Here is an 18,404-nt window from a genome sequence, read left to right as displayed (position 1 = left end):
AGAATATGAAAGAGCTCTTAACCGTTCAGACTTTGCTTGACTAACAAAAAGGTGCTGTTTTGGATGAGAGAAAGGTAACTCTGCCTTGCCCCACAAAAGAACACTTTCTAACTGCCAATGTTGATGTATTCATACATCAAAGAATGTTCATTCTGCAGAGACCCTGGATCAACACCATCAGGGAATTAAGTGAACACTGTAAATCTTTTGGAAGAGGCTTTATTTCCCTACCGTGTGAGCAGCAGCTGAAAGTGGAGTTCTCTGGACTGGCGTTCTCTTATTGCTACGATTATCCCAGAGCACAATTTGGCCAGAATACGTACCACCAACCACCAGATTCGGGTGAAATTTTGCAAATGTTGCTGACATCACAGCAGACTACAAATAAACAAGACAAGGATTTTGTGTTTAAGGTAAATTAGAAAGGAAAACCTGACAACTTACAGAATATACACTGTTTCCTTAATGCAACTTAATGTTTTCCATGTTTTGTTTAAAACGTTTAGTACAAAAAACAAACAACTGAATGGTTCATTTCAATAAAACAGTTGGCACTTTTACTGGGAACAAAAATTTTTATTTTTCTCTTGATTTATATTTGCTAAGAGTATGTCACTGAAAAAGATTAAATCAAATAACATTTCTACGTAAACATATACTGAAGTAATTTACTATGGAAAGCAAAAAACATTTCATATCATTATCGTATCGAATGATAACATAATTAGCCTTGCACTCTGTGTCTTGACAGTAATCTGACAGCAGATTATATGCTAGTTTTGATTCAGTTAAGTGATTTTTCAGAATTATGACATTTTCAAAAGACCGTCTTGAGCAAACAGAAAAGGTTTGCAAATTTTACCTTTTTACTAAACCCACTTGAAAACATGCATCTGTTTCCTACTTTGAGCATATGCTTCTACTTAAAACTATTTTGTTCCAACTCCTCAGGCCATGTATATGTAATTCAGTGAGCCAATAGTCTAACTGTACATTCAACAACACAGTTCCTGAAAAACTCCTCATGCTAAAAACATTTAGAAAGGTTTGCCTTTTACGCAGTCAGAATAAAAGAAAAACACAAGGGCCCAGGACTTTAGGTCTGCTTAATCTTGAAAAATGTTAGAATGACTGCAATGTACCAATTCTTTTAAACTGTTGAATTCTTCCATTTTTGGTCAACATCTTTTTTTTGCAAATACATGGGATGTAGTACATGCCAACTCAGTGAAATCGTTATGTTGACAAGCAGAAAAGAAATGGCACTGGTCCAAATTAATCAACGAAGCCTTAATCTCAGGAAGAGAGACTCACACATCATACCTGGCAGTGAAACACATACTCTGGAGTGGTTTTCTTGTACTTCATGTTCCACACAAGGGCCACACCATCAGGCTCATGGGGTGCATCTTCGTTATTGTTGTAAGAGGCTACAAGCAATTCTGGATACTGTTAAAAAAAAAAAATTCTAATGGAAAAGAAATACTGTGCATAATTGAAAACTGCCTTTGGTCCTAAATGTTAAACCCTTCAGTTTTCTCAGTTAATTTTAAAAATAAAGAGGAGTCCCATCACCACGAAATCTTATGACCCTCAGGTTGCACTTGGGCTTAATAGTAAACTGTCCCAGATTACTGGACAGAAATAAAGTCCGAGTGCTTAGACGTTGACTTGCTACTCAAGTTTGGTTAGCAACTTGTTAGAAAAATACAACCAGATGGGTATTGGGTTCCGTTGAGACAGATAAAATTGAGAAGACTATTACCTTGTGGGATAGATGATTTTGAAAAGTGCTAAAGACATAAAATTGGTTCTTTCAAAAATATTAAACTATATTAGGCTATGTTACGAAATTATTGGAATTAGTCAAAAGTATTTTTTAAATGATCAACTTGATAAAATTTGCAACAGAGATGTATCTGTCTAAAGTTGTCAAAAATGCATTAAGCTGGAACAATTTTGTAGTTTTTTTTTTTTTTTTACCTGAGATGACCAGTCCAAGCAACTAACAACACGATGTTTTGACCAACGTTCATCAAAAAACTGCCTGTTTAGAGACAGTTTAGCACCTGCCTGTATTTCTCTGTAAAAGAAGTGCAAAGGCAGAAGACTTAGACTTCATACCACCTTTTCAGTTAGTATAAAACTCACCATGCTCTAGCCTGAACAATTAAACATTACCCTTCTTTGTCTTCTAAATCTCTGCCACTGTAGTCAAAGAAGATATTAATCTGCTCAGAAAGAGCTCTTTCAACGATTCTTGTAGAGTGATCAAAGAAACTTAAAAATTCTTCTGAGTGCAAGATTTGTTGTTTTTCTTCTTCAGTGAGTTCATGAGGTGGAGCTGGGGGGAGGGAGAAAGATTTGTTTCTGAAGGTTTTTCCTATAAATACCTGTCAAAACCTCTTATGACAAGGTAGACATTTTGCAACCAAGAGTGTAAATTTTCTCCTGAAACAGCTCCTTCCATTCCATTTTACAAGACTCCCTTTTGCTATTTTAATTTGTCTCAAAAGAAAACCAAAATTAAAAATAGTTTAATTCATTAAGACGTGTTCAAAAAAATCATCCATTCAAATTTCTATACCTTCTTCATCATCATCTTTTTTCAGTGCTTTCTCTTCTACTGGTTCTGTGGGTGGCTTTGGTGCCACTGCGTCCTCATCATCCTCCTCGTCTGAAAAAAAATCCCAATGAATAGAGATGTGTGTTTTAGCAGAATGCTCATCAATGGTCCACCAGGTAAACCGTAAGGAATGCTTCATTCACAGCTTATTACAAATGAAGACAACACCAGTTACATAATGACTGCATTTCTCACAGGTCTCCTTTGGAAAATGAAGATAAACTCTTGTAATTCCATGTTAATAAACAAGAATATTAAGCAAGACATATTTTTGTTGAATTTTCCACAAATGCCTACTTAAAACACAACAGTCACACCAAATTCTGTAGCTTGTGTAAACTGAAATAGGATACATCAGCAATTGTAAAGAACTCCCACTGGAAATAGATGAAATCTTGCAAGCATTTATCATTCCAGACAGAACAACATGCAACTATCACATAGTTTTATGTAACATGCTGACACATTAATGCTGCAGAATAAAGAAAATCAAATGCCTAAAATAGCCTACAGAGCTGCTGCTTACTTGTGATCTGAAACCATCAGTGTCTAATGGGCCTTCATATGGCATAAAGATGGCTTACATTAGCTTTCAGGTTGCTATTCTGAGAGGCAAATTTCACTACAGATAATAGCTAAGAGACTACACTTTTCCATTCTGTCATTTTAAAATGCATGTCTCATTATTATATATCATGTTTGGCAATGCGAATTTTCGAACAAACCGTGTTTTCCTTAATTTCAATAAATAATGTACAACATTGTTAAAGACTAATGACACACAAGGCTTATCTGACTTGGTGCATTGCTCCTTGTCCTTTTTAACACTGAACGCCAGAAAACAACCATAGGTTACTTATTTTTTAAAATGTCGGAATATATGCATTGCTTATTTCCTCTTGCCCTGCATGCTGGAATAGATTTGGGGGTGGGGGGGAGGCGCGGGGGAAAGAATCCTCATTTTTATTGGATAAACAGATTTATCATCTGTCTACAAGAACGGCAGCACAAGCCTGCAGCTTCCTTCATCTCGAGTAATGAGAAACTATCTAACGAGGGGGCTCAACTTGTTTGTCAGAGACATCACCCTGACCCATGTTCCAAGTTACCTTAAAACACGTGTGCGCGCGTGCGCGCACACAAACACACACACACACACAGTGCACAAAGAGTGGTCAAGGGATGGGAACCAGCTGCCAAACCAGGGTCTCAGCAGCCAAGGCCAGCTGACTAGATAGCAGCAACCAGATGGTACTGCCGGGATTGTGTCTCTCTGCTATGAGGTGGCAATGGGATGGCATAACATTTTTCTGCCTGACTGCTTCCAATCATGTCTTTCCCCAATGGCAAGCCTGTGCAATTACCAGCACTCCAGGAGGTCTTCAGACAAGCCTTTACCCTGCAAACAAAATACAGCTTGTAGTCCATACCAGCTGCCAAACCACACACATAGTGTTAGGTTTAGAGAGCGCTGAAAAATCTAACTCTAGTGTAGGCAATAAAAATATAAGTGTACCTGAAGGAAAGAAAGCTTGAAATGACACTGTATAATGCACACAATGATACAACTTCCAACTTAATCAAAATGATAATGACGTATGCCAATCCCACATTACTTGAAATTGAGCGATTTTTACGTTCTGACAAGTTTACAGAACTAGGATAAATGGCATGAATGATTTCAATATATGCTCATACTTTTGAACCAAATGGTGAAGGTTAAAATTTTTCCTTTCAAGGGCCTCAATCAGCCACAAAGGAAAACAGTAATCACTGTCTTTTCAGCCAGCCCAACCGCATTTGTCAGCCCTTTCTCCGTCAATGCAGCCAGAGCAATCAACCTGCCAAACATTCAGAATGGAAAAACAATCTGAAAATACAGGGTATAATGCACCTGCCAGTGAAAATGGCCATTTCAAGAAAAGCTAGTGATCTCAGTGACCCTGCTGAGGAGGCGGTGGTGCAAAGGGGAAAGAACGCGTAAAAGAATTCTTAGTGATCTCCACTCTCTTGCACATTGACACTTCCTTACAAAGCATGCCAATTACAGCTTTTGTGCTACTTAAAAAATGAAAGCTTTTTTGGGCAAAAACATCACAGAGAAATAGAAAGACACTACTCCTTTTTAGACGAATTCGCATGTACAACGGACTATTAATCGGAAAACGGTATCGCTAGTGGCCATTCAACACTCTCCTGCTCAAAGATGAGGGGAAATGCTGACATCACCTAGTCTCTGAAACAGTGACTAGCAATAAAGATAATTCAGTTGCATGTATAAAATAATGGCTTCCAGAAGACTGAAACGATCATTGCAAATTAAAAATTGTGTATATGGAAACCTGTGTAGTTTACCCACTAGGTGCTACCATTACGCATCGTTCTAATCAATTGTTGAACCCAACCGTGGCTTGCAGAAGGTCCAAACCTTCTTTGAAGCTAGGGAAGGATTTTAGTTTTCCAACACAAATCCTCTTTAGCATTCCCAATTAGAAACTGCATCCTCCCACCCACCTCCTATCCCCCGCCCCCAACTTTACTGCATTACACAGCTTGTAAGCACCATTTTCAATGACAGGTGTCAAATTCCTGTCATAATGCATTTGGTCAGCACTTTAGTGCTACGTGACCTCATAATCTGCATATTTTAGAGAAAAGATCTTGTAGAATATCTGCCCTCCCTTTTAACATTTAAAATGTAGATGGGGTATATTATTCCTCCATATGACATTCTCAATCCATATTGTCCACATACATTATTTTGGTTGCATTTGAAGGATACATAGAGTAGCAATTATTTAAATACATGCCCTCATGATTTTAGTTTTAGAATGACTGACTACGTTTTAGTAATCTCCCTATAACTAACAACTACTGACTAAAATCTACAGTGGGGCATCTATGTTTCAGAGATACGATTGGAAGCTGAAGCAGAAAAAGGAAAATTGGAAATTTTTGTTTCACCAAAAGAAAAATATATAGGATCACTGTATGCTTTAGGTGGGAAAACTGCGCTTTTAATTTATAACAAGATATAGTCATGATCATGATACCAAAAAACAACAGTTAGATCAGATCTGATGAACACATTTTAAGAGAACATATTTCCTTTTTTATAAATGTAAATGCTATGACCTCAAAATTTACAACTTGAAATACAAAAATATCTTAGTTTTTAAGACAAATATTCTAAGTTGATCTCCAATTCACAGTAAAATAAGGTTAAAATATTTAAACTTGAAAAAACAGCACAAGAGCAGGAAGATCAAAAATGGGACTGCCATGTCACATCAATTTATTGATGAATATTCATTACAATATGCTAAGTGGTTAAATCCATGCTTTTTCTGACAGGAGATCTAAGGTTATAAACTGAACAGTAAAGACTGCATAAAAGTAGCAGTTACTTTTAAGGTGACAAATCTCATGTCAATGAATGCTAAAACCAGGTTTAATGAACCATTGAATTTTTACTTGGAGTTAACATCAAAATTGTGATGTATTTTGGTGAGATGGAAAGAAAAGCAGTACTATAAATTAGGCTGTACCTAGCAATAACACTACAGAGTGAACTTCCAGTTGTCTGAGTAATCTGTTGCTACAGAGTAGGTTAATCAAAGTTAAATCATCTGTGAAATGGGTGGCTTTTGTTAAGATGGAGGTGTCATCTGATCAAGCTTTCCCATCTGTATTTCATCATATTTAAGTCATGAACTAAGAATAAACTACCAACAGGCAAAAAACTATTTTACAATTATTCTTTTAACAGATTACTGAAGCACACATTGTTAAAATTAAAGTACATCTATATCATTTTATCTAAATTGCAATATAAAAGCACATAAAAAATCTTCCAGTTTTTCATCATGTGAAGTTTCAGTTCAATTCCCAATAAAATATTATTGAATAAAAGAATCATATTTATGTAGTGATATTGTCACTATCCATTTAAGTAGGATCGATATATGCACAAATACACTTTACTGTATGTCAGTGCCATCACATTTAAAAACCTTTAAATCCTGGAGATATGGAAAGTAAGAAATCAAAGGTTTTTACTATTTAAAAATTCATTCATTCATTCAATCACATTTATTGAGCGCTTACTGTGTGCAGAGCACTGTACTAAGTGCTTGGAAAGCACAATTCAGCAATAGAGACCTTCCCTGCCCACATCGGGCTTAGAGTCTAGAAGTGGGGGAGACAGACATAAAAACGAGTAAACAGGCATCCATGGCATCAATATAAATAGAATTATAGATATATACACATCAGAACAAGTAAACAGGGATTAATATAGATAGAATTATATATATGTACATAGTCACACAAATGCTGTGGGGCGAGAAAGAGGGTAGAGCAAAGGGAGAGAGTCAGGGCGATGGGGGGTAGGAGGGCTAAGGAAAAGGGGGGCTTAGTCTGGGAGGGCCTCTTGGAGGAGGTGAGCCTTCACTAAGGCTTTGAAGGGGGGGAAGTGTGATTGTTCGGTGGAATTGAGGAGGGAGGGCACTCCAGGCCAGAGGTAGGATGTGGGCCAGGGGTCGACGGCGGGACAGGCGAGAATGAGGCAGTGAGAAGGTCAGCACAGAAGAGTGGAGCGTATGGGCTGGGATGCGGAAGGAGAGAAGGGAGGTGAGGTAGGAGGGGACAAGGTGATAGAGGGCTTTGAAGACAAGAGTGAGGAGTTTTTGCTTCATACAAAGGCTGACAGGCAACCACTGGAGATTTTTGAGGAAGGGGTGACATGCCCAGAATGTTTCTGTAGAAAGATAATCTGGGCAGCAGAGTGAAGTATAGACTGAAGTGGGGGGAGACAGGAGGTTGGTGGTCAGAAAGGATGCTGATGCAGTAATCCAATTAAGATAGGATGATTGATTGTATTAACATGGTGGCAGTTTGGATGGAGAGGAAAGGGGAGATCTTGGTGGTTATATCACCAAATAATATTTAAAATAAACTGGGTTTTCAATGTGCCCTTGGAATATAAAAACAATTCCCCTTATTTAAAAGATTTGCTTTCTTTTCTGAATCAATTTCTGAACTTTAAGAATTTCATTTCCACTTGTCCTTTTCTACTTCCGTTTCTTACCAACGAGCTATGGTTTTCTATATCCATCAGAACAGCACTCTCTCGGCCTGCAAAATATTATCGAGGTGACATCTCCTCCAAGAGGCCTTCCTCAATAAGTTCTCTTTTTCCCTGGCTCCCTCTCCATTCTGTGTCATCTATGCAAGTAGATCTGTGACCTTTGGGCATTTGATGTTCACCCCACCCTCAACTCCACATCACTTAGGTACATATCTTTGAATTCTATTATAAATTAACTATTTATTCACATTAATACCCATCTCCCCGTCTAGACTGTAAACTCGTTGTGAGCAAGGAACGTGTTCCCCACTCCGTTGCATTGTACTCTCCCAAGCACTTAGTACAGTGCTCTGCACATAGTAAGTGTTCAATAAACACAACTGATTGATCGATTGATGCTAGGCAGTTAGTCGACAAGGTCTGGCTAACAGTTGTCAATAACATTCCCACCATGAAATAGCAGGAAAACAACAAATGTTAGTTCGGTTCGCTACTTTACACTATTAAAGGTGCATTTTATAAAAAAAATACTGCCTGAAAAACATTCTGGCTGCTAGACTAGTTGAAAACATCTCTAATAGGCATGTTTAAAGTACAATTCAACCCCTTTTGGAGACATGCTGTCTATACATAAAGCCCATGGGAATAGACAATTACTGAAAAAGCAGTTCTTAAAATTAACAGAGGTGACTTTTAAAGAATACATAGGAAGAGGGGAAAAAGGAAACCCTAACTTTTTCTGATGTGTCTTTGTGGCAACCTCAGTTTGGAGATGAGGAAAATATGGTCCCCAGGGCCACTCTCTTGCAGTGAAGCTCTTTACCTGCAATGAATGAAACTGACTGGGATTCCAATCATGATTCCAATCAATCTCACTCACAGCAGCAGATGCTGTAAGTAGAGTGCCTCAGAGCAGGAACAGCACTTCCAACTTACAGAATAAACTTGAAAGAGCAGAGAATAGTGGGAGTGAAGACAGGTGCAAAAATAAAGTTTTAGGTCTAAAACAGCTTTATCTCCAATTTGCAACCCCATTTTATTTCTATCCTGATTATATGGGCTACTAAAATTTACACCAGCTACTTTAATTTACTCTCTGTTACACTAAAATTGTGATTTGGGCAATTTTGTTTCATGGTGAGTCTAGGAAATTTGTTACAGCTCCTAAGTGGGAACCAACCAGGATAAGTTTGAGGCGAAGTGTATTAAAGCAGTGTCTAAGCACCACTACATTTAAGCGCAAAGTGCTTCCATTATAAAACTGTAATTCAGGGTTTGTATCATGTCCTCACCCAAAAACTCCACAAATTACTAAATGAAATTTAATACAAGACCCCTGGACGTAGGAGTAATTTTTTTCTCTACCCATTAAAATGATATAACATCCTTTCTATTTCCATGAAATTCGGACAGCCCTGAGAGCAGAAAGGCATGGCTGGTTACCCATTTTATCCCACTAATGCGCCTCAACTCTGATTTAAAAAGCCATGTCTGTGAAGATCAGTCAATTCAGGATCTTCAGCCTCTCTGAGCTTACCTTCAGTGTCATTACTGAAGGCAAATTAAATGGTGGTCGCCAGTCACAATAAGGACACCCCCCATTATGAATCAAATTTAATCTATTCATTTCACTAGGCAGCAGTCAGACTGAAGAAACATTGGATTGAACTACTTTATCAGAGGCAAATGGCTCACATTATAAAGCAACCACAGTGATCTCCAACTGGTATTGTTTTATAGGTATCTACATATAATCCACCTTCACCACCATCGATCTTCACTTTAAAAAATGAAGTAATCAAAACTTTCATTCACAGAATGATTACATGGCACATGAAGAACTTGAACATAGTATCTACTACAGGATAATATATTCAATTTAACTGAGTAATGGATGGGACCTTGGTCAGGTAGTGCCATTTCAGGATCACTAATCAAAAGGTTAAATTTAATATTTGTTGCTGAAGAGAAAAGGCCACAAAAAACAAGGATACTACATTTTATTTTTAAAAACTATGATAAAATGTGATCCTTAGTATAAAACAGGCATGAGCTGCTGAAAGAACACACTAAATGCATGGAATTGTTTACCAGCACAATTTCTGACCTCTAGGGAAAGTGTGTCTCAGAATGGAAAAAAAAAAAAAAGGCAAGCAATAGAACAGAAACCCTACATGGCTAACTGGAAATAGAGAAGATGTGAGCAATGGGGGAAAAAACACCCTTGAAAAAATAGGGAAGTTCCCCTGGATATAGAAAAACGTAATAAGACTAACCATTTCTCCACTGAAGTTCTTTGAAAGGGTAAATAAATATGGGAAGAACCAGTGGAATAATAGTTTATATTTTCAAAAGGCCTGTAATAAGGTCCTCCACTAAGATGCTACAATTAGGTCTTATTTAACATACTCATATGATCTGAAAAGGAAGTTGGTTATTATAGAGATATAAAATCCTTCTGAATAGTGAAATATCATGCTGATATGAATAAACTATACAGGATAATCCTGAAGCTGAATCAGAATGCAAAAAACTAGCAGTTGAGCTTCAATATATGCAAATATCATGCACCCAACCTAAGGGACCATGATTGAAGCTTACAAAATCAAGGAAATATGAACTCGGGGGAACACAGACTTGTTACCCAAATCTCCTACATCATCAGAACTTGGGGGCTCCCACTGAAGCTTGAAGATAGTAGGTTCTAGACAAAAACAGCAAACACTTCACACGGTGGCTGGTAAACCTGTAGCATTTGTTGTATACAAAATTATATAAAATCAACAGCCTCGCAAAGAGCTTCAGATACATTTGTGGATGATAGGTGTTATGGGCAACTAGGGGGAGAAGTTGGGGTGTTAGTTCAAGAAGAGTTCAAATAATTCACCATCTCTGAATCTATGAAGGATATTACGGATTTTAAAAGGTACTTCCCTAATTTCAAGAATAGCAAAAAAGGCAGCTATGATACTCTTCCTCCAGACATGCTGGGGAGGAAAGTTAAGTTTTAGATGTGCTGAGCTTTAGGTTTTGGCATACATCCATATGGAGATTTCCTAGAGGCAGGAGGAAATGGGACTACTACAGAGAAGGAAAAAAAAATTAGGATTGGCAAGATAGATTTGGGAGTCATACATTTAAGGGTGAGAGTTGAAGAGCAGATGAGCTTTCCGAGGGAGTGGTTGTATGAGACAACCACTGGCACTTGGAACAGAGACCTGAGGGACACCCACAGTTAGGGTGTGTGCTGCAAAGAAAAATCAGGCAAAAGAGTCTGAGAAAGATTGGCCAGAGAGGCAAGAGGAAAATCAGGAGAGAACAGTGGAGGAATAAACAACATGGGACAGTGTTTCCACAAGAAAACAGAATGATCCAGAGTGTAAGAGGCAGCCAAGAGGTCAAGGAGGATTTGGACACAGCATACAGATTCCTAATTAGATTTGGCAAGAAGGAGGTCGTTGGTGACCCTGGAGAAAACAGTTTCAGTGGAGTGACGAGGCAGGAAACCAAACTCAACAGGATCGAGAAGGGGGTTGGAGGAAAGGCAGCTGGAGTATACAGCCAGTTTGAGGAGTTTAGACAGGCAGATCACACTTTGTGGTCGAAAGTTTTTTGTTTTCTAGGATGGGGGAGATGTATAAGCTCACTGAGGGCAGAGATAGTGCCTATCAACTCCATTATACTGTACTCTCCCAAATGCTTAGTACAGTGTTCTGCAAACAGTATGCGCTCAACAAATACTACTGATCAATTGTGCTCAAAGGTAGAGGAGAAGGAGCTGTTCATTAGAGAGTGAATGACTGAAGATGGCAGGGAGGGCACAAGAATTTTTAGAAGCTGAGAAAAGACAGGGTCAGAAGTCACAAAACAATGAACATACAATTATTAGAAATCATATACTAGGCATATGATTTAAATGCATAATAGTACATAACATTCATCAGTGTTAGGGAATGGTGTTTTGGGAGTAAATTTACTTCTAACTGTTGTAGCAAAATAATATTGAAAGTAATAAAATTCAGATTTTTATGCCTAGCTGAAAATGATTAATAGGAATCACAGAACAGACCCTAATAAAATTTCAGTATTGCTCCCTACATTTTTCAACTAGGCTAATCACTGAAGCAAGGATATATGTCACTAATTCTTGGTTTAATGCTCTCAAAAGCATATCATGCTGTCTCTAAACATTAAAAATTACTTAAATGGAAAACTTGTAAAAACACTACCAAAATAACATTCTTACTCTAGAAGTTATATACATCATTTAAATCAAATACTATGAAACAGATTCATCATTTCAATTATGCTTATAAATTTTGACATTAAAAAGTTTTTAAAAATCAACATCATTTAACCAAACAAGTTTTCAGGATTGTTCTGGAAAAATGGATGCATAAATAGCCTTAGGATGATTTTAACTTTAATGGTACCAAGTAAAGGTATCAAGAATTTTATTAATTTCAAGTGTACATCTAGTTCTCCTAAAACACCAGGGATACATTCCTGCAGCACCGTATGCTAAGGAAAAATCTCACTTGATAATAACCTCATGCTTAATGTTGATGGCACAACCATTTTCTCCCCCAATACTACCCTGAGGGTCTTCAAAGAAATGTGGGTTGTCAGAAGACTGTTCCCTAATTCTGTCATCGGGTTCTATCCAAAACATGTTATGAAAACACATGTTCTGGCAGAACTGATTAGTGTTAGATCAGTGAAAATGGCAACTAGCTTTATTTAATGAGACAGTTAACGTGTCTTGTCCAACTCATCTCTTGCACCTAATTTGGTGGCTCTAAGAGGCACACTACCAGTGAAAGCTTGTGCTATCTCTTAATGCACCCAATTTTTTACACAGACCAAATATGACCTACTTTTATTTTGAATAGCTTTAACTTCAGTTCTTTGGGACCACATGAATACGGAAACTATAAACACACAATCATCTATAATATAATGTATGCTTTCATGACCTACCTGGACAGCACAGTATCAAGGAATTAGACAACATAATTCCCACAATGTGCTCCTATGTACATATGAGATGATTCAAAAGTTGGCATAAGTAGATGCGGTGTTGGAAAAAATGTGTGTGTAACAGAGGTCTAGCTATACATACTAACACACAACTTTCTGTGATGCTAGGTTTGTCATGAACACAACTCCAGGACTACAGTAATGCTGGCTGTGACTATCTCACCCTTTTGGTCTAGTTTGCTACACCTTTGTCCTATATTATAACATATTCATGAATTTACACTCTTCAAAATTTGGGAGACTGTAGCAAACTATGTACTTTGGAAACACAAGAAATATATGAAGGGCTGTAGCATTCCTCTTTAAGTTACTAATTTTTTTAAATCACACACACAAAAGGCATATCATGAAATTAAATTATCAAAATAATAAGACAGGGCACTTCATTTTCACACTAGCCTTGGTACTGATATCATTTCTACAGGTACAATTTTTACATTTATATATAATGGACTCCCAGCTACTTGATAATTTGGGATAAGAATGGAAAATGGATTAAAAATAGAATTCCTATACTTTCTAAAGAAGGTTTCGCTGTCTTAAGTTTCAATCCTTTTAAAATATGAGCAAATTTGTATGACAGAAGTGAGAGAGAAATAAGGCTATTACTCACGCAATAGACAGAAATGAGAGGAAATCACTACTAAAGACAATTTTCATTTGTGAGCTAAGATTTTACAGTTCCAAATGTTCCCTACTTCAATCGTGAATCAATATTAATTCTATGATTTTATAATGCTTAAAGATTATTTGAATATTGATGGGGGGGTGAGTCACTTTAATTGGTCTCAGAACCTGAGTGCTACACATTGTTCATGACAAATGTACGATTCCTAAGAGTATATTAGAGCCCAGGATTATTAATTACAAGTATACTCCATACTTAATTCAGAAAATAGTAAGCTTAACTAATAATTTAAACGCATTGACTTTTATGGGTTATATAATTCAACAGATCGTAAATGTCATAAATGAATTGAAGCATAAATGCACTGAAAATTATGTTAGGGGCTTCATTTAGAGCAGTTCCTCTAGCTTTTTGAAGAACTGTTTAATAGACATTTTGTAATACTACTAGAAATGCTATTAATATGCCTCCACCATGACCTAGAGGACTACCTCTGCTGAAGAAAGACTAATTTAATATCTATGGTCGCTCAGATTACCGATGACATTAACGTAACCATTCAAGGCAACGTAGCAGTAGCTGACAGTCACAAGACAAATGAAATATTTCTAAAGATTTAATGTTTCCGAAACCAATATTTATATCAATGACAAGATGAAGAACATATTTTTTAAGTGTTACAAATGACAACACTGAACAAATTACATCGACTTTATCCTTCGTTTCTCAAGCTAAAAATGCACAACCATTATATTTTATTAATAGAATTCCTTTATAAAAAAGAGAACAAAAGAACACAATTTTAACACAAACTAAGTTGATAATTACCTTCCTTTGGTTGGGCAATAACTGGTGTCTGAGTTTCCTTTGTGTATGTAACTATTTCTCGGGGCGGGAAGTCGACTTGGGTAATTTTAGCCATCCCAAGTTTAATGGGTCCTCTTCTAAACAAAGGGAATAAAAATATTATTAAATATTTCGAATACACTCTTGCATTCCCACTTTAGGTGGGACAATTAACTCCGTTTCAATAGCAGCCCACATCATTCAAAATGTTAACATCAAGTAGAAATGGATATAATCACCAGAAACAAATAATAAGTTAATCTTATTTCAGCAAAAATGGGAAATATTAATGTAGAATTGGAACTGCAATAAGCACCCCACTTAGACCTGAAATTTTCTGGGGAAAGGAAAACAGGACAGAACCAGAGATACTCTGAGAAAAGGGAAGAATGGATGATTTCTCATCTTCCTCCCACCCATTTTCCTGCAAGTTTCTCAATGGGAACTCACTATAATGTAGCCCTATAATAGGAAATAACTGGATTGAAGAAAAAATAATTATAACTTTCCTCTTTGAAAGTAGTCACACTTCATTGGAAAATATAACATCCTGCTTCACTACAGTTGAATTGAATGAGTGGGAGCAAATGGTCAAAACAACAACTGGAAGCCAAAATACGATAGTCACTCACTGGTAAAAGGGCCATTGATTTAAAGCGGTTGGCAGTGGGGTATCGCTGTCATGCCTACTGGCTATTTTGGGGCGGACCAACATAATGAGGTTTAGCAACCTTCAGATAGAAAGGAAGGGAAGAGGGAAATCGAGAAGAGAAAAAACTGGCCAGGATATTTAAGGTCATGATCAATCCCTGGGTTTTTGTGGGGGGAGATTCCATTGGACAACATACTTTCATTTTTCTTAAGTTTTCCAGACAGATAAAATTTAGTTTGGATTGAAGAAATTAATACTTCAAAGGCATTGACTTAATTTGCATTGATCATTATTATTCTAATTCTACAGATTAAGAAATTAAAGTACAGTGAGTTTGAGGGACTAGTCTAAAGCAACAAATCTCATGAGTGACAGAAAAGAATTCAAATCACGTTATGATCTATCTTGACAGAGGAAGAAAGAAAAAAGTAAAAATAACTAATAAAACCTCGCCTGTATCCAGCATCTGGCTGATCTCTGCTGGGCCACCTCCATTACATATGTAACTAAAATTTTCTAGAGCTGGAACTCTAAGTGGGCTTCCAGCTGGCTACAGAAATGAGAGCAGAGTTCCACAGCATTGGCTTTTCACTATAATTTAATTCAGCAATAAGATTTAAGAATAAACTCTCCAGAAAAGAGGCTGCTTTAATTTATATATTATTCCTATCATAAACCCAATACATATATTTGGATTATCAAGATAACACATACACTACTTAGCATTAACTTCACTTCTTCAGAGTTTTTAGGGTGGACAGACTATATTTTGGAAAAAAATATTCTGAATATGGCTAAATATAAACTTTCACAACAATTCTTTGAAATGGACATGCAATCAACACTACTTATTTAGGGCCTATTCAGAGCTGAGAACTGTACTAAGTGCTAGCCAAAAATTAAATTCCAGTGTATGATCAAGGCTATTTGTGTTCTCATGCTTAATTTTAATAACCTATGTGCAAATTGGGATTTTTGAAAAAAAAAATCCCTCTCCATAAGTTTAAGAACAGAATTTTTAATTAAGAAATTGGAGACTGATTCTATTCAAGATTCACTGCCCATTACATATAGAGCCCTCGATGATCCTCTATTGCCACTCAGTATTCAACCACTTCTAATATGTCCATTTTTATTTTTACATTCCTTGGCATTTATGTGTATATGAATAACCAACTGTAAAATCAATTATTTACTCTGAATACACTACCTGTAAAGAATTTTATGACTGTCTCCCCATTAATGTGTAAAACTGAATGGGCAGAGAACTACTAGTACTTTTGGTGCACCTTCCCCAAGCACTTACTACACTACACTGTACTCAGTGGGGCATAATAAATACTATTACTACAACTACTAGTTGATATAAATTTTTGTACCTTAACACAGAGTATATTCACCTTATAAAAAGAATTTAGCACAGAGTCTTAGCTTTTGGGGAAAAAATGTATAGGGGAATTTTAAATAATTTTCTACACAACACTAGGCTTTTAAAGAAAATGGATTGATAAAGAAAATGTAAAAGATTTAATATTGACAAATTGATAATTAATCTCCAAAGTAAATGGAAATAGTTTAGCAAAGGCTACTAAAGATCAGGTGGCTGGTCTTTGAACTCTACTGTAACAAAATTACAAAATTTGAGTGATTTCGCCCAGGCAGAACTAACGAGACAAAAACCCCTCCGTGCTATTAGCAAATTTTCACCAAATACATCATAACTTCACAATCTTAATAAAAGAGCAAAGATAATAAATCAATTCAATACCCCAAATCGGAATCAGAGTGGAGCTGAAGAACTGATGGATCAGTATCCCAATGCAGCGTCCTGATTGGTTGTAGAACAACCATGCAGCATTATCAAAAAAGGCCATAAGTTAGTCAAGCAAATACAGCCCACAACTGCAGTTATGTAAAGCATTATTCATTGTTAAATTGAAACAATGCATTTTTGTTAGTAAAATGAACACGGTAAACAGTGCTTTAGTTCATGCAATAAGTAAAACATGCTTAACACACAAGCACATAGCTGAAACCAAAAGTCAGTACTTTTGGAAATCAGAAGTGCAAACTGCAAAACAGGAGATAAAAGGAGATCCTAAAAAGCACAAATGCACACGTGCGTACATACACACACACACACACACACACACACACCCTTTTTACAAGACATCTAGCAAGGTTAGCAGATGTTAAAACTTTAAGCCCTCTTTTAACACTACACAAAATTAGTAAAATCCTATTTAACATATTACAATCTTGCCCAAAGCAATAAATATGTGCAGGAAATTGTCATATTGGTAAAGGAAATGAGTCAACACATAAGCCTTTTGGTAGAGAAACCAAAAAAGACTATACCACTGGGACACAGAATAGCTAGCATTTCCAAGATGTGACCCTGCTGTAATTTATGGGTTAAGCACTGCCTTGGGCATATGTATGTCATCTGTTTTAAAGTCAACTAAGCTAATGTGGCGTCCTAGAACAATTAGATTTTGTACTAGAATGGTATTCTAAAATATAAGTTCAGTATAAATTGGAATGAGAAATAGATTTCCTCCTTCCACTTTAAATAAATTATTTCTAGATATAATTAAAATTTAGTTTTATTCTTGCCTGGAAGGGAAACAAACAAAATAAAAACTAATACCCCAAACTCCTAGCTAATCTTGCTAGCTTCATTCAACTCTACTAAAATACACTCTTCTTCATTGCATATTATTAACATAACTGTAATTTACAATTGTTTGGTGTAGGGTTAAAAGCTAAATGAGACACGCTACAATTTCAGCTATTTTATTCAGATTTAAAGGAAACAAAGTCTAAATGATTATAAATCAGTAGCTCTGATATATGAGCAGGAAAATAAAAAATTCCATCTATTTCTCTTTATGTTTGCTGCTTATTTTTATTATATATTAACACAAAATTTTAGTTAGAGAATTAAATTTAAAAATCTGAAAGGGAAAGAACAAGGAACAGTAATATTTTATGGATGAAAAGAAATGGAAAGACAGGATAAAGCTATCAGTTATTCTGGGAGGCTTCTACAAAAAAAAGTTAAAGTAGCAAAATGAAATTAAATCTTATAGATTCAAATGTGTAAAAAAACCCAAAAACCTTAGGAGTTCTGGCAGGATAAAACCCAATCCCCAAACAATAAACAGGCATTCTTTCCTTGGATTTAAGGGAGAGGTCAGAGTTAATAAAAATGCATTTTGCAGTATGCACTGAAGGACAACAAACTTGGGCTTTGTTGAACCACAAAGGAATTGGACTTCAAGAGATAGAGCATTCCTTGTGTACTATCTTGAATGCCTCCAATATTAAGAGTATGATATCAGGTTGAGATTAAATAGGATATATATCTAAGAAAGAGGCTAATTTTACAACGCACCGGGAAATAAACAGGCATTGCAGGGCATCAAATTAAATTAATTCCCTGTAGTAAACATTAAGCACTATTTACACTAAAAGAGCTGGGAGGTGTGGGGGGGTCTGATTCATGAAATTCACAAATACC

General features: G+C 36.4%; 1 protein-coding gene across 6 annotated transcripts in view; it reads right to left on the bottom strand.

Moving 5' to 3' along the window:
- The window catches only part of DYNC1I2 (dynein cytoplasmic 1 intermediate chain 2), a 50,921-nt gene that overhangs the window by 12,847 nt on the left and 19,670 nt on the right, over positions 1 to 18,404 (bottom strand). For 3 of the 6 annotated variants that reach the window (XM_029071710.2, XM_007671222.4, XM_007671223.4), the window contains 7 exons: positions 16,650 to 16,709; positions 14,212 to 14,327; positions 2,588 to 2,677; positions 2,182 to 2,344; positions 1,984 to 2,083; positions 1,324 to 1,449; positions 232 to 378 (listed from right to left, as the gene is read on the bottom strand). In XM_029071710.2, the coding sequence (XP_028927543.1) occupies positions 232 to 378; positions 1,324 to 1,449; positions 1,984 to 2,083; positions 2,182 to 2,344; positions 2,588 to 2,677; positions 14,212 to 14,327; positions 16,650 to 16,709 (802 nt within the window). The remainder of the gene's footprint in view (positions 1 to 231; positions 379 to 1,323; positions 1,450 to 1,983; positions 2,084 to 2,181; positions 2,345 to 2,587; positions 2,678 to 14,211; positions 14,328 to 16,649; positions 16,710 to 18,404) is intronic. The other 3 variants (XM_029071712.2, XM_029071711.2, XM_007671226.4) reach the window with 1 other exon arrangement.

Source organism: Ornithorhynchus anatinus, chromosome 9 (assembly GCF_004115215.2).
Source record: "Ornithorhynchus anatinus isolate Pmale09 chromosome 9, mOrnAna1.pri.v4, whole genome shotgun sequence".
Classification (NCBI taxonomy): Eukaryota; Metazoa; Chordata; class Mammalia; order Monotremata; family Ornithorhynchidae; genus Ornithorhynchus; species Ornithorhynchus anatinus.
This window is presented reverse-complemented; position numbering and strand designations above follow the sequence as displayed.